Source organism: Erpetoichthys calabaricus, chromosome 13, assembly GCF_900747795.2.
Source record: "Erpetoichthys calabaricus chromosome 13, fErpCal1.3, whole genome shotgun sequence".
NCBI lineage: Eukaryota > Metazoa > Chordata > Cladistia > Polypteriformes > Polypteridae > Erpetoichthys > Erpetoichthys calabaricus.
The window spans coordinates 84867195-84879371 of record NC_041406.2 but is presented as its reverse complement, the minus strand read 5'-3'; the positions used below and the strand labels follow the sequence as shown (position 1 = coordinate 84879371).

Genomic DNA, 12177 nt, shown 5'->3' with positions numbered 1-12177 from the left:
AAGTAGCTGGCAAGAAGCTCATCCCATTCATTTGGTGACTTTTAACAGCTATATAGAGTGTACAAAAGCCAGTGATGAAAGAAAACGGATCCAGAGCACATCAACCCTGCACAGGTGAGGTTTGGGGTAGGAAATTGTGGTTGAGTACATAGTGACAAGAGCCGCATTGCTCCCTGCTTATCATACCCACTGCTCACGTAAAGTACTCTGCCATGAGTGCCACCTGTTATCAACATGCCTGCCATTGTAGGTGTCCAGTTGTTTCACTGTCCCCACTCTGACTCTGTCTTCAGTAATTCTCACTTGGTAGGAGTTGCCAGCCAGTTCATCACTTTCAGGAGGTGTCCTGTACTCTAAATATTATTTGAATTTTTTAATGCCCTCTTGTGAGTTCCAGAGGGCATACTTATGTATTTTTTGGCATTTCTATTAAATTACAGATAGTTTTCTCCATCATTTAGGTGAATTCTTATTTTTAGATTTTTTTTTTATCCTCTCATTGTGCTTTCTCCCTAATTTTTATAAAGTTATTACCAACATAATAAGAAATTTGTAACCTTCAGAATTTGTATATGTGTATTATCCATCAATTTTCTAATTTGTTTATACAGGCCACTGCCTTAGGCAGTGATCAACCCTGGTATGAGATGGTTCCTCATCATGGTACAGTCATGCACACTGTACTGTACCTCAGGCTAATTTAGACATTCCAGGAAACATAACCTGCTCACCATTTGAAATCCAGGACTGCAAGAACGGAGAAACAGCAGTGTCAATCACTGTGCTCTTCCATATGTTCATTATTATGAGATTAGTATAGAGAGTCTAGTGCAGTGTGATGCTAGTATGCCCTATAGTATTCTTAGTATTGTTTATATTATTTTAAATCTAATTACAATTTGATTTGAGAATAATTTTACACAGTTCTATGAAGGAAGAAGTTAAATGTATGAATGGAATATAATAATTTCATTGCCTTTACATTTATAATCTTTCTAAATCTAGTAGCCAGTGTAGCATAGTGGTTAAGGCTTTGGACCAGCTACTAATACTGTGTGACAATAAGCAGGTCACTTTACCTGCCTGTGCCCCAATTTGAAAGGCAAAAGAAATGTAACCGGTCGTATCTGTCAAATGTAGCAAGTGACCTTGGATAAAGGCATCAACCTAATAATAATAATCCCTCTATTAAAAATGTTTTCCATTGTGTCCACGTTATTCAGCCGTTACTACTCCCCTCCACACTGCTTGCCCAATCATCACTCCTACTGCGCACATCCTCTCCCCATACCACCCCATGACACTCTCAGTGCTAACTTACCCTTCAGCACATTCGGTTATAATGGCAAGGCAGAAAAGCAAATTATCTATTCAAGAATGCCGCATTTTAAATTGTGATGAAAAAGATCGGCAAGAGCTGATAATGAACATTGAAAAAAAGAAAAAGAACAAAAAACAGCTGCATGTAATAAAATTCAAGAACAAATGGAATTGTGCAATTAATGAAAAAGAGAAAAGCATCCATATAATAAACCATATGCAAACAGAAATGCAAAAAAACAACATTAATAGAATATAAGTTAGAGGATAAAGTAAATCATAATATTGTTTTTGACAAGAAGTAAATGCAATTTAAATGTTTATTTACTTTTTATTACATTTTTACATCTTCTTTTACTTTTTTAATATGTTTTATTATTCTTTGGTATTTAAAATAGCCAGTTGTAGTGAAATACTCAAATAACTGATTTACTCTCTATAATAGCTAAAGACCAAACCGTTTTCCTCCTGCGCCCTGCATACTCTTCTATATACCATCTCTATCGTTTTCTATAAAACTAGCCGACACCCGCCGTAGCATATAGCGGTGTAAGAATAGGAACGGAAAACGGTGAGAAAGGAATTCAGAAATCAAGAAGAAATAAATACTTCTTGAAAGACGCAGTGTGCATGTAGAATTTCCGGCCAAGTAGGATTACATGTGACAGTGATAAATAAATCAGGCTTTCTGAATTTACGTACTATGGTCATGGCATCCTGATAGTTTTGTTGAATGTATCTTGGACTTCATGGAAATATGGACGGTAATATGATTATTTTGCCTACAGGTACATTGTTATTTTCAGCGTTTGCTTGCAATGCATCTGTATTCAAACATTGTATTGTTCCTTGCGCAGATCTTGTTGATGTAATCTGAGATAGTTAAGACGCATGCCCTCTGTTTTAACATACGCATCTATGACGTACTGTTGGAATAGTTTGCCGCTGGAGTGCAAAATACTAAATGTATTCCTCATTGCTAATCTGTATGCATAAAATTGGCATTGAGTAAGCCTTATTCGCTTGGCGGTTCTTTTATCGGGAACATGTTGTAAATCTTTGTGCCAACCAATGTCTCCGTAAGGGAATAAAAGTGGGTAAACCATAGGATCGCAATTCATATTGAGCGTGGAAATCTGTTTACAGGAGTTGCGTATGGGATAGATGCAAATGTCTCTTTCGGCAGGCATTTCGCCATCTTGTCCGACGAAAATTGCTGCAATGTCGGGGCATTGTATCGTCGTAAATCCTGCCAAGGGTTTTCCTTGAAAACCATTCATACAGATGCTGTTGGATTGGACTGAGTGATTTCATGCATGTGTTTGTATGATTTAGCGAAGGGGTTGATGGTTCTGAGCATGGAATCTAGCTGGAGAAGTACATTTTCGCTGCATGCAGAGTTTTCTTTATTATGTAAGCGTACTTCAGTAGCTTGTGCTGTGGTCAAAAACATACAACTGTCCATATCCTGGAGAGGTGGAAGTGTTAGCGTATAGTGGAGAGATTTGGTGATAAATTTGCACGAGTATTTTAAAACAGTTATCTATGCACCCATGGAAGCAAACGCTAGAGAAGAGTTGTATTCTCGCATGTGTTCACGATCATTTTTAGCTTCTGATGTTTGCTGTGTAAGAAGCTGTTGTAAAGACACAGGTGGCTCCCGCAAAGGTAGTAAAGCTACTTTACCATTGTGGCAACACCTCGAGTACTTATTGGCTGTATTACACTCAGCAGGCCAGTATAGTGCATGACATGGAAGACGACAAATAGGAATCGAGAAATGCCGTGTGGGCGGGACCGGTTTTGAAGTGGAAGCAGGACGAACCAGAAGAGAAATATATATAACAGATGGAGGAGCGCCCCGATGTCCTTCGAGTGATTCAGTAGCGAGATAGCGGGCACTCAATGCCCACCCAGGGGTTGGTGAGTGAAGCAAACAGCGGGTGGAGCACCCCACTAATAATAATAATAATAATACAACTCAAATAATATGTCCTGTTTCTGTTGATTGGAAATATAAAAGGCAGGTTTCGTATTTGGGATGGCTAATAGAAATATATCGACATCTTACCAAATAATCAAAAGTTTCAACTTAGTTATGTAAAAAATATAGAAAGGGTCAACCATTTTAAACATTTTTAATGAGAAGTGGATTGTTTCTAAATCATGCATTGTTTACAGTACACACAATGTCTACATGATTAGACACTAAATTACCAATGAATTAAATGCCAGCAGTGTACTTAGGTTGATTATTTTTATTCATAATTTACCTTTCCCATTGAATACGGTTTTAGGAGAAATAAGTCGAAGGTTATAAAATTTGAAAAACAATATACAATGGGTACATGCCCTTTCTTTGAGAAACGTAAACTATATAAAATATTAATGATAAATTGTACTGCAATAAATGGTGATGGCTGGGTTTTAAATGAACAATCAATTATCAGGCTGAGATTGATACCCTCTAATGTCTATCAAAGCCAATCACCAAAATCAGCACTTGGAGCCAAAGGAAGGCTCAGTCAGAATCCTAAACAATAATTCGTTATCCTTTCACTAATGAAAGATGTTTTCACACCTAGTACGTTTTGAACATCTTCTTCAAAATCTGGCACTATTTTCCCCAACAGATGTGAACATGGTAACCTTATTTTATAGTGTGGGCTAAAGCATCTGGACCAGGACCCTTTAGAAAAGGTCTCAGGTATGATACCAAGTGGGCCCTGGGGAGGTTTGAGTGAGGTGTAAATGTGATCGAACATGAGATTAATCAACTACAGGAAATAATGGGTATTATGAGATACACTTCAGCAGGTAATTAGGCAATCTCAGTATATAAATAAATACACAAATGTTTGCACTAGTTTTATAAAATAATTCCCACAACTACTAGTCAACCACATCAGTACTAGCACTAGCCTCAGAGCCTCTTTATGTCTGTCCTTAGAGACAGCAGGTGACTTAAAAAAAACAAAAAATGTTTTGATTCACTTCGGATTGGACTGTTGGTTAGTGAGAAATGAATGTTTGTGCGAGTGAATATTTAACCCCTTAATCTGGGGGAAAAAAAGAGTGATTTATGCTGCTGGGCATGTTTTAAATGTTAATGAGAAAAATATTAACACATTATTAATACATATTTTGTCTGAACAAAAATGAAGCACATCAGTGCACGACCTTACCAGAGCTTGTCCTCTTCTTGTATGGTCACCAAGAGGAAACATGTGCTGTCTGTAGCATGCAATATAGCGCATCATTTTCATGTACTCTTGTAGTTATCAGATAATGGGCATTCACTCACAGATGTGCATTTGGTAAACAAGACACATCGTTACTGGTCTTGTGGTCGTACACAATTGCAGCTCCTGTCAAACTTTTGTGATGTTCTGCCCAATGAAGTAGGTCCATGAAATACCAACTCTGTATTTTTTTTTAAACTTCTGGTTCGCTTGAAAGATTTCTGTATAATCCACAATTGAACTAACTGGAAATTGAGACAAAGTAACTAATCAGCTGCTGATCTGGAGCAAAACAAATACACTTTCAGTGTGAAAATGCCTTAACTCTTTCCAAAATTGATTTTGAAGAAAGTTCTTCAGTCCAAAGTCTGAAAAAAGAAAACACATGTGCCACCATCTTAAACAGTGACTAAGCAATGATGTCACATGGTGCAAGTCCAGCAATAGAGTTTATTGCTAAACAACCACATGGAAGCGTCCGTTAAAAAAAAAAATACAGAAAATGATAGCGCCTGTTAAGAAAAAACAATTCACAAAGTGAAAACAGGTCTCGAAAAAAAAAAAGAACAATAAAGAAAAAATAACAATTAAACATCCTAAACATCACAATAAAGACAAAGGCTTGACACCGTTTCTTAACACGTGTTCTCAAGAGGCACGCAATCATTTTACATTTCTACTAAGTGAACTTGTCCACTTCTTCTCTGTATATTTCAGTCCTAGTTCTCTCAGTTTATAGTCCCAGTTTTTGGAATAATCTCTTTAAATTAATTTTATGTATTAGACATTATGCAGCTTGACTTTAATAACTTTTATTATTCTTATGTGATGGCTAGTGATTCTGGTTATAAACATGAAATTCATTAAAAGAGTAATAATTGTTTTTTCCCCAAGCAGACATATTTTGTTTTCACAGATTAAATGAAAGAAATCAAGATATTGCATACATTTTTTATATATTGATATTCGTTTTTTTTTTTTTTTTCATTTCAGTCTATTATGCTTATAGTGTGAGAACTAACATGGCTCATTTAATCGGTAATAGTTGTTAATTTAGCAACAAGTTCGACAGTGATGCAGATGCACCTGAGCTGTTGCCTGGCTTTGTGGGACTTCTATGGGTAACAGATGATAAATAAATGAATTTGTATAGACCCTGATGACAAATGGTTTTACCCCTTGTACTGTTGACATTGTAAAGTAAAACTTTTGGATGCAGTTCCTGAATATTTTGTCTAAAATTTCACAGTTGCTCCAAGGTATGATTCAGGGAAACAGTTTGAGCTAGTGGTTATGCATATTGCGAGACACTGATTCTTTATTTTATTACAAAAAAAGACCAACTCTAGAAGGCCAGATTAAATCATTCCTTTCACTTTTAATGGGATTTGGATGAATAGAGTAAAATATGCACTTTGCATTCATTGATAGCATCTTTAGGTTGAGGTAATTGAGTCTTTTTTTCCTGACTGAATGAATAATGACTTCATCTGATCCTCAGCGAGGCCTGAAACTTAGACCGCCTTTGTCAACGCAAAGAGATCTGGGCTTTGAAACATGCTCTGCGTCTTTGGCTTAATTTTTCTTCATTTTAATCCAAAAACCTATTTTTCTCAATAATTCAAGCATAAACCATGTAGTAGTTGAGGCGACGGAAATTGCAAGATATTTGTCCTTGTTGTAGTGCTTTTCTAAATGCAGCTGATAAATCAGTCACTGTGGCCCCTCTGTCGTCCAGTTCTCAAGGGAAGGCACAGGCCGGGCACAAGAATGTAGGAATTTTTTTTCTTTCACTGAACTATTTAAATATAGTCTTTTTTCAAAATGTTTCTTTATTTAGGGAAATGTTATGTTTTACTGTTTTTTTTTTGCAAGCGCAGTCGAAAGATAAAAGGCCTACTGTGATGAAGGTTGGCGAGAGGGAGGGGGGCTTCTTTTTGACATAATTTTCCCACAGGTTTCATTGGCTGAGGAATACACTTGAAAAAAGAAAAGAAAAGTTAGATCTTCTGAAAGAAAGCATCTGAATATGGGAACTTTACAGCAGGCTATAACTATTGTAGATGAATCCATAATGCACTTAAAAATGCAAAATTAACCCTTTTGAGAAAGCATGAAGCATAATATTGAATCTACTCGAGGTAAACATCTAGCGATTTCCAATTTAAAGCCATGCAATAAAATGAAGTAATAAAATCCAAGAACAACTACCACTTTAGTTATTTTAACATAGAAGCAGTGTTTTGGAAGCATGATGCCTTATTTTAAAAGCAGCATTACGAAAGGAAAAATTAAAGTTGAAATAATATTTTTTCTCCCTTTCTTTTTTTTCCCCATAATATCCAAATGCAAGTAATAATAAATTAAGCTTTTGGTTATATGCACAATACATATTCATATGTACTGTGTGTGTAGTTATATATGTATATATATATATATATATATATATATATATATATATATATATATATATATATATATATATATATATATATATATATATATATATGTATATATATAATACACACACACACACAGATAAACAAATACAGACAGATATAGATATATGCATAAATAAGTTTCAATGGTATGTGTTTAACGGGTCAGCACTACACATTTATTGTATTACAGTATCTACGTATATATCTGTTGAGAGAAACTGTAAGAAAATTAGTTAATATATGCTTGTTGATTGTACTTAATATTTTGCATTTTAAATTGTCAAAGGCACGATATCTTGACTGTTTTTCTTTTATACTTGATATTCATTTAATTGTGTAGAGTTTTAATAAACTATAACCATACATGGAAGCCTCATGATAACATAAACAAGCCTGATGTATAACTTTAATAACCTAATGTGTCTGCCATCCTACATTATTCTTTAGTTCTGGTTTCCTGTCCCATTTAAGAGATGGAGACTATATGTATAAATATTTGCAATCTGAAGAACCACTGACGGCTCGATTGCATGCATATGGATGTAAAATTTGGATTTTTACTACTTGGGTTGCTTCTTGTTGACAGATTCAACTAATCTGAAATACTTCTATACCTCTTAAAATGATTAATAGTATTACTTTAATAAAAACAAGCTTTTATCAGTAGGTTTCAGTTTTGTTGTGTCATTTAACTGTTCATAAGCAAGTCTAATATAAAGAATATAAATCTGTTATACATGATTTAACTCTGCCTTGTCATACTGCCCTGTTACTTTAATAGTGCTATATACTGTTTGTTTTACTGCTGTTTTATGTATTCTAAGCATTGGTGTCTTAGACTGTTACATGTATATATACAGTATATGTGTGTGTGTATGTATATATATATATATATATATATATATATATATATATATATATAATTTTTTTTTTTTTTTTAACCTTAGGTTGGCCTTTTGGACTTGGAGCTGAACAGCTTAACAAAAGCTTTATTTGTGGCACTTGTTGTTTTATCAGTAGTGATGGTGGCTCTACAAGGCTTCGCCGGACCGTGGTATCGCTACCTGTTTCGATTTATACTACTGTTCTCTTACATCATTCCAATCAGGTATGAATTTGTGTCTATTTGTGTTCATAAACACATGGTCATTGATGCAAAAGAAAAAAAAAAGGCAAATACACCCACACTCGCATACCGCTGTCTAATTTCACTGATTGTGACTTTCTTGAAATTTATACCCAGTTCTCATAGTGAAGGAAATTGATCTTATCTTGAAACTAGAGGAGACGCCAAAGAAAATGTGCTGATACTTAAAGGATCAAGCTGCAGGGAAAGAAGCTGCTGGATTTTTCCCCTTCTATTTTGTAATGTTCATATTACTGGTGAACCAAGGATATTTAATCCGCAATGTTGAATAAATATATTTATGATGATGTAATTGTTTGTCAAGTGACGAGCCTTAATTTTGCTAACTGAAAGACTTCCAAAGTAATGGAATCATTGCAAAAATGACAGGGTTAATTTACTCTGCATTAACTGTAGCTGTTTGTATATATTGCAATCAATAATTTTAGGTTATTATACAAATATGACACTGAAATGTGAAAATATTGAAGGAAGACAACAGATTAAGGCAAGATTTGAAGGATTTAGATACACCATTATTCCTCCCTACCATATAATAATATGCTTTTAAGGCATGGAGATGAGATTTCAATATACTGAGCATGTTAAGATTCTATTCTGCTTTTACAATATGTGCCAGAGTGCTCTTTTTGCCCAAGACTAGGTAAGTGATCATTGATATGCCCAAACTTACAGTATGCCAAACATATCTTAGGGCGGAGTGGTGGCTCTGAGGCTAAGGATCTGCGCTGGTATCCCGAAGGTTGACGGTTCAAATCCCTGTCACTGCCAGAAGAGATCCTACTCTGCTGGGCCCTTGAGCAAGACCCTTAACCTTCAATTGCTCCAGGGGCGCTGTACAATGGCTAACCCTGCGCTCTGACCCCAAGGGGTATGCAAAAACTAACAAATTCCTTATACAAGAAATTGTATAAGGTGAAATAAAGAACAAGAAAAAAAAAAAAAGCAGCAAGAAGGTTGACTAATTTTGTATTCCATTTAGCCATATTATTAGAAAGAGCTGCCTTTTAATGGTCTTCAACCTCCTATAAAAACTGACCACTTTGTATTAGAAATGATAAATAACTACTGTGTAAAGTACTATTTTGCCAAAACTGATGTATTTTATCAGTAAATTATATGAAAAATCAGAACCTCAAATGTATCCATTGCCGAAATAGTTACAGCTGTTATCCTAAAAGGCTCTGTCAAATTTTTATACCAAGGTGGTTTCCTTTTTTACTTCTTTAAATGTTGTAACAGGTACAAAGTTTCAACTTCATCTTTAACATTTGCTTGTTTTAGTTATCCCTGGTCACTCGTGATTTGACCATTTTCAAAGTTATATTTGTGTGTCAGTCCAGATGAGAGTCTATGGGCACAATAACTTTAAAGCAAATCACATCTCCAAATGACATTTAATACAGTTATTATTATTATTATATGATACTTAAGCCTGTTCATTTTTTAAGGAAAATTGCTTTAGTAATTTTTTTTCTCCATAGAAGTACTGTAACTGTTGGTGTGTGTATGTGTGTGTGTTTATGCACAGTATGTCTACACATCCAGGTCTTAGGTTACAAATGAGTTTCATTTCTGTGGACATTCATAAATCCATGTGTTATGTAAGTGGAAACTTGCACTGAAACAGTTGTTAATGGGAAAAATTAGCAGAAATGCGTAATGCCTTATATCTACTATATTTTACAGATAACATATTTCACACTTTTTAACAAAATGACAGTTAAACAATATTGCTATGCTTTAAATTACAAAATACAATTTGAGCTAATTTAAACTAAACTGAGCCACAGGCATTTAAAGTATATTGACCTTATGCTTAAACATTCTACACTTTTTGATAATGATACAGTATCTCATAGATTTGGAAAGCCATAATAATAGCATGAAAACCAACCATTAACCAACAATTGATCACTCAGCAGAGACATGCTGTTTGTAAGTAAAAAAAATAGAACTTGTTAGGCAAAAATTAAGGAAAACTTAGTTGACAAGAAAAATGTTATGGTATTATGTGTTCGTTTATATCTGCAAAATTTCTATCAGTTGATACTCCTAATAGCTAAGAGTGTGTACATATGTGTATAAATAAAGAAATCTATCTATCTATCTATCTATCTATCTATCTATCTATCTATCTATCTATCTATCTATCTATCTATCTATCTATCTATCTATCTATCTATCTATCTATCTATCTATCTATCTATCTATCTATCTATCTATCTATCTATCTATCTATCTATCTATCTATCTATCTATCTATCTATCTATCTATCTATCTATCTATCTATCAGTGCCCTTTTATATTATAGCATAACCGTTGTTAATAGGTTTAATATGGAATATTCACACAGATGTTGACCAGGATGGAACAAACACCTGGTCCTTGGCAATGCAAGGCAGCAGCTATAACCATTAGCAACATCATGTAACTTCTAATTAAAAGTAAAGATAGGAAGTGAATACTTTACTGTCCCAGGACATTGTATCACTGGAGATAAGCATGTCATGTTGCACAACACTGGAGTGCCAACTTGCAACTCTTGAAACACAATAGAGTATTGTTTCATACTGCTTTTTGTATATTTCAGCAAATGTAAAGAGATGTGTATTTGTATGTACAGTAATCCCTCCTTGATCACGGGGGCTGCGTTCCAGAGCCCCCCGCGATAGGTGAAAATCCGCGAAGTAGAAACCATATGTTTATATGGTTATTTTTATATTGTCATGCTTGGGTCACAGATTTGCACAGAAACACAGGAGGTTGTAGAGAGACAGGAATTTTATTCAAACACTGCAAACAAACATTTGTCTCTTTTTCAAAAGTTTAAACTGTGCTCCATGACAAGACAGAGATGACAGTTCCGTCTCACAATTAAAAGAATGCAAACATATCTTCCTCTTCAAAGGAGTGCACCTCAGGAGCAGAGAATGTCAGAGACAGAGAGAGAGAAAAGCAAACAATCAAAAATCAATAGGGCTGTTTGGGCTTTTAAGTATGCGAAGCACCGCCGGACAAAGCAGCTGCAAGGAAGAGAGCAATGTAAAGGTAGTCTTTCAGCATTTTTTAGAGGAGCGTCCGTATCCTCTAGGCCAGTGTGCGAGGGAACAGCCCCTCTGCTCACACCCCCTCCGTCAGGAGCAGAGAATGTCAGAGAGAGAGAAAAACAAACAATCAAAAATCATTACGTGCTGTGGAGCTTTTAAGTATGCGAAGCACCGTGCGGGAAGCATGTCACTTGACAAAGCAGCTGCAAGGAAGGGAGCAATGTGAAGGTAATCTTTCAGCATTTTTAGACTAGCGTCCGTATCCTCTAGGGGTGCGAACAGCCCCCCTGCTCACACCCCCTCCGTCAGGAGCAGAGAATGTCAGAGCAAGAGAGAAAAGCAAACAATCAAAAATCAATACATGCTGTTTGATCTTTTATGTATGCGAAGCACCGTGCGGGAAGCATATCGCTTGACAAAGCAGCCACAAGTAAGCCCATCAAGGAAGGGAGTAATGTGAAGGTAATCTTTCAGCATTTTTTGAGGAGCGGCCGTATCCTCTAGGGGTGCGAACAGCCCCCGTGCTCACAATATATTTGAGGAGTTTTATTTAATACATAATATGCACTCTGGTTGGGTAGCTTCTCAGCCATCTGCCAATAGCGTCCCTTGTATGAAATCAACTGGGCAAACCAACTGAGGAAGCATGTACCAGAAATTAAAAGACCCATTGTCCACTGAAACCCACGAACCATGGAAAAATCCGCGATATATATTTAAATATGCTTACATATAAAATCTGCGATAGAGTGAAGCCGCAAAAGTCGAAGCACGATATAGCAAGGGATTACTGTATATTATATATGAAACCGAAAAAATGTATCAATGTCCCATTTTGACTTTTATTTATGTATTTATCTTTTTCCTGTGACATAAGGCAACTGCCATGTTCAGGGAAAGGGTCTGATATAATACCATGAACATCTTTACTGGAGAGAAATGAGAATAATGGGTCAGCAGAGGTAATGAAAGATAG

The 12177-nt window shown here is 35.5% G+C and overlaps 1 protein-coding gene across 1 annotated transcript in view; it reads left to right on the top strand.

The window, feature by feature from the left end:
• The window catches only part of atp9b (ATPase phospholipid transporting 9B), a 320223-nt gene that overhangs the window by 198802 nt on the left and 109244 nt on the right, over positions 1–12177 (top strand). The window contains exon 12 of the mRNA XM_028817197.2: positions 7951–8111. Within this exon, the coding sequence (XP_028673030.1) occupies positions 7951–8111 (161 nt within the window). The remainder of the gene's footprint in view (positions 1–7950; positions 8112–12177) is intronic.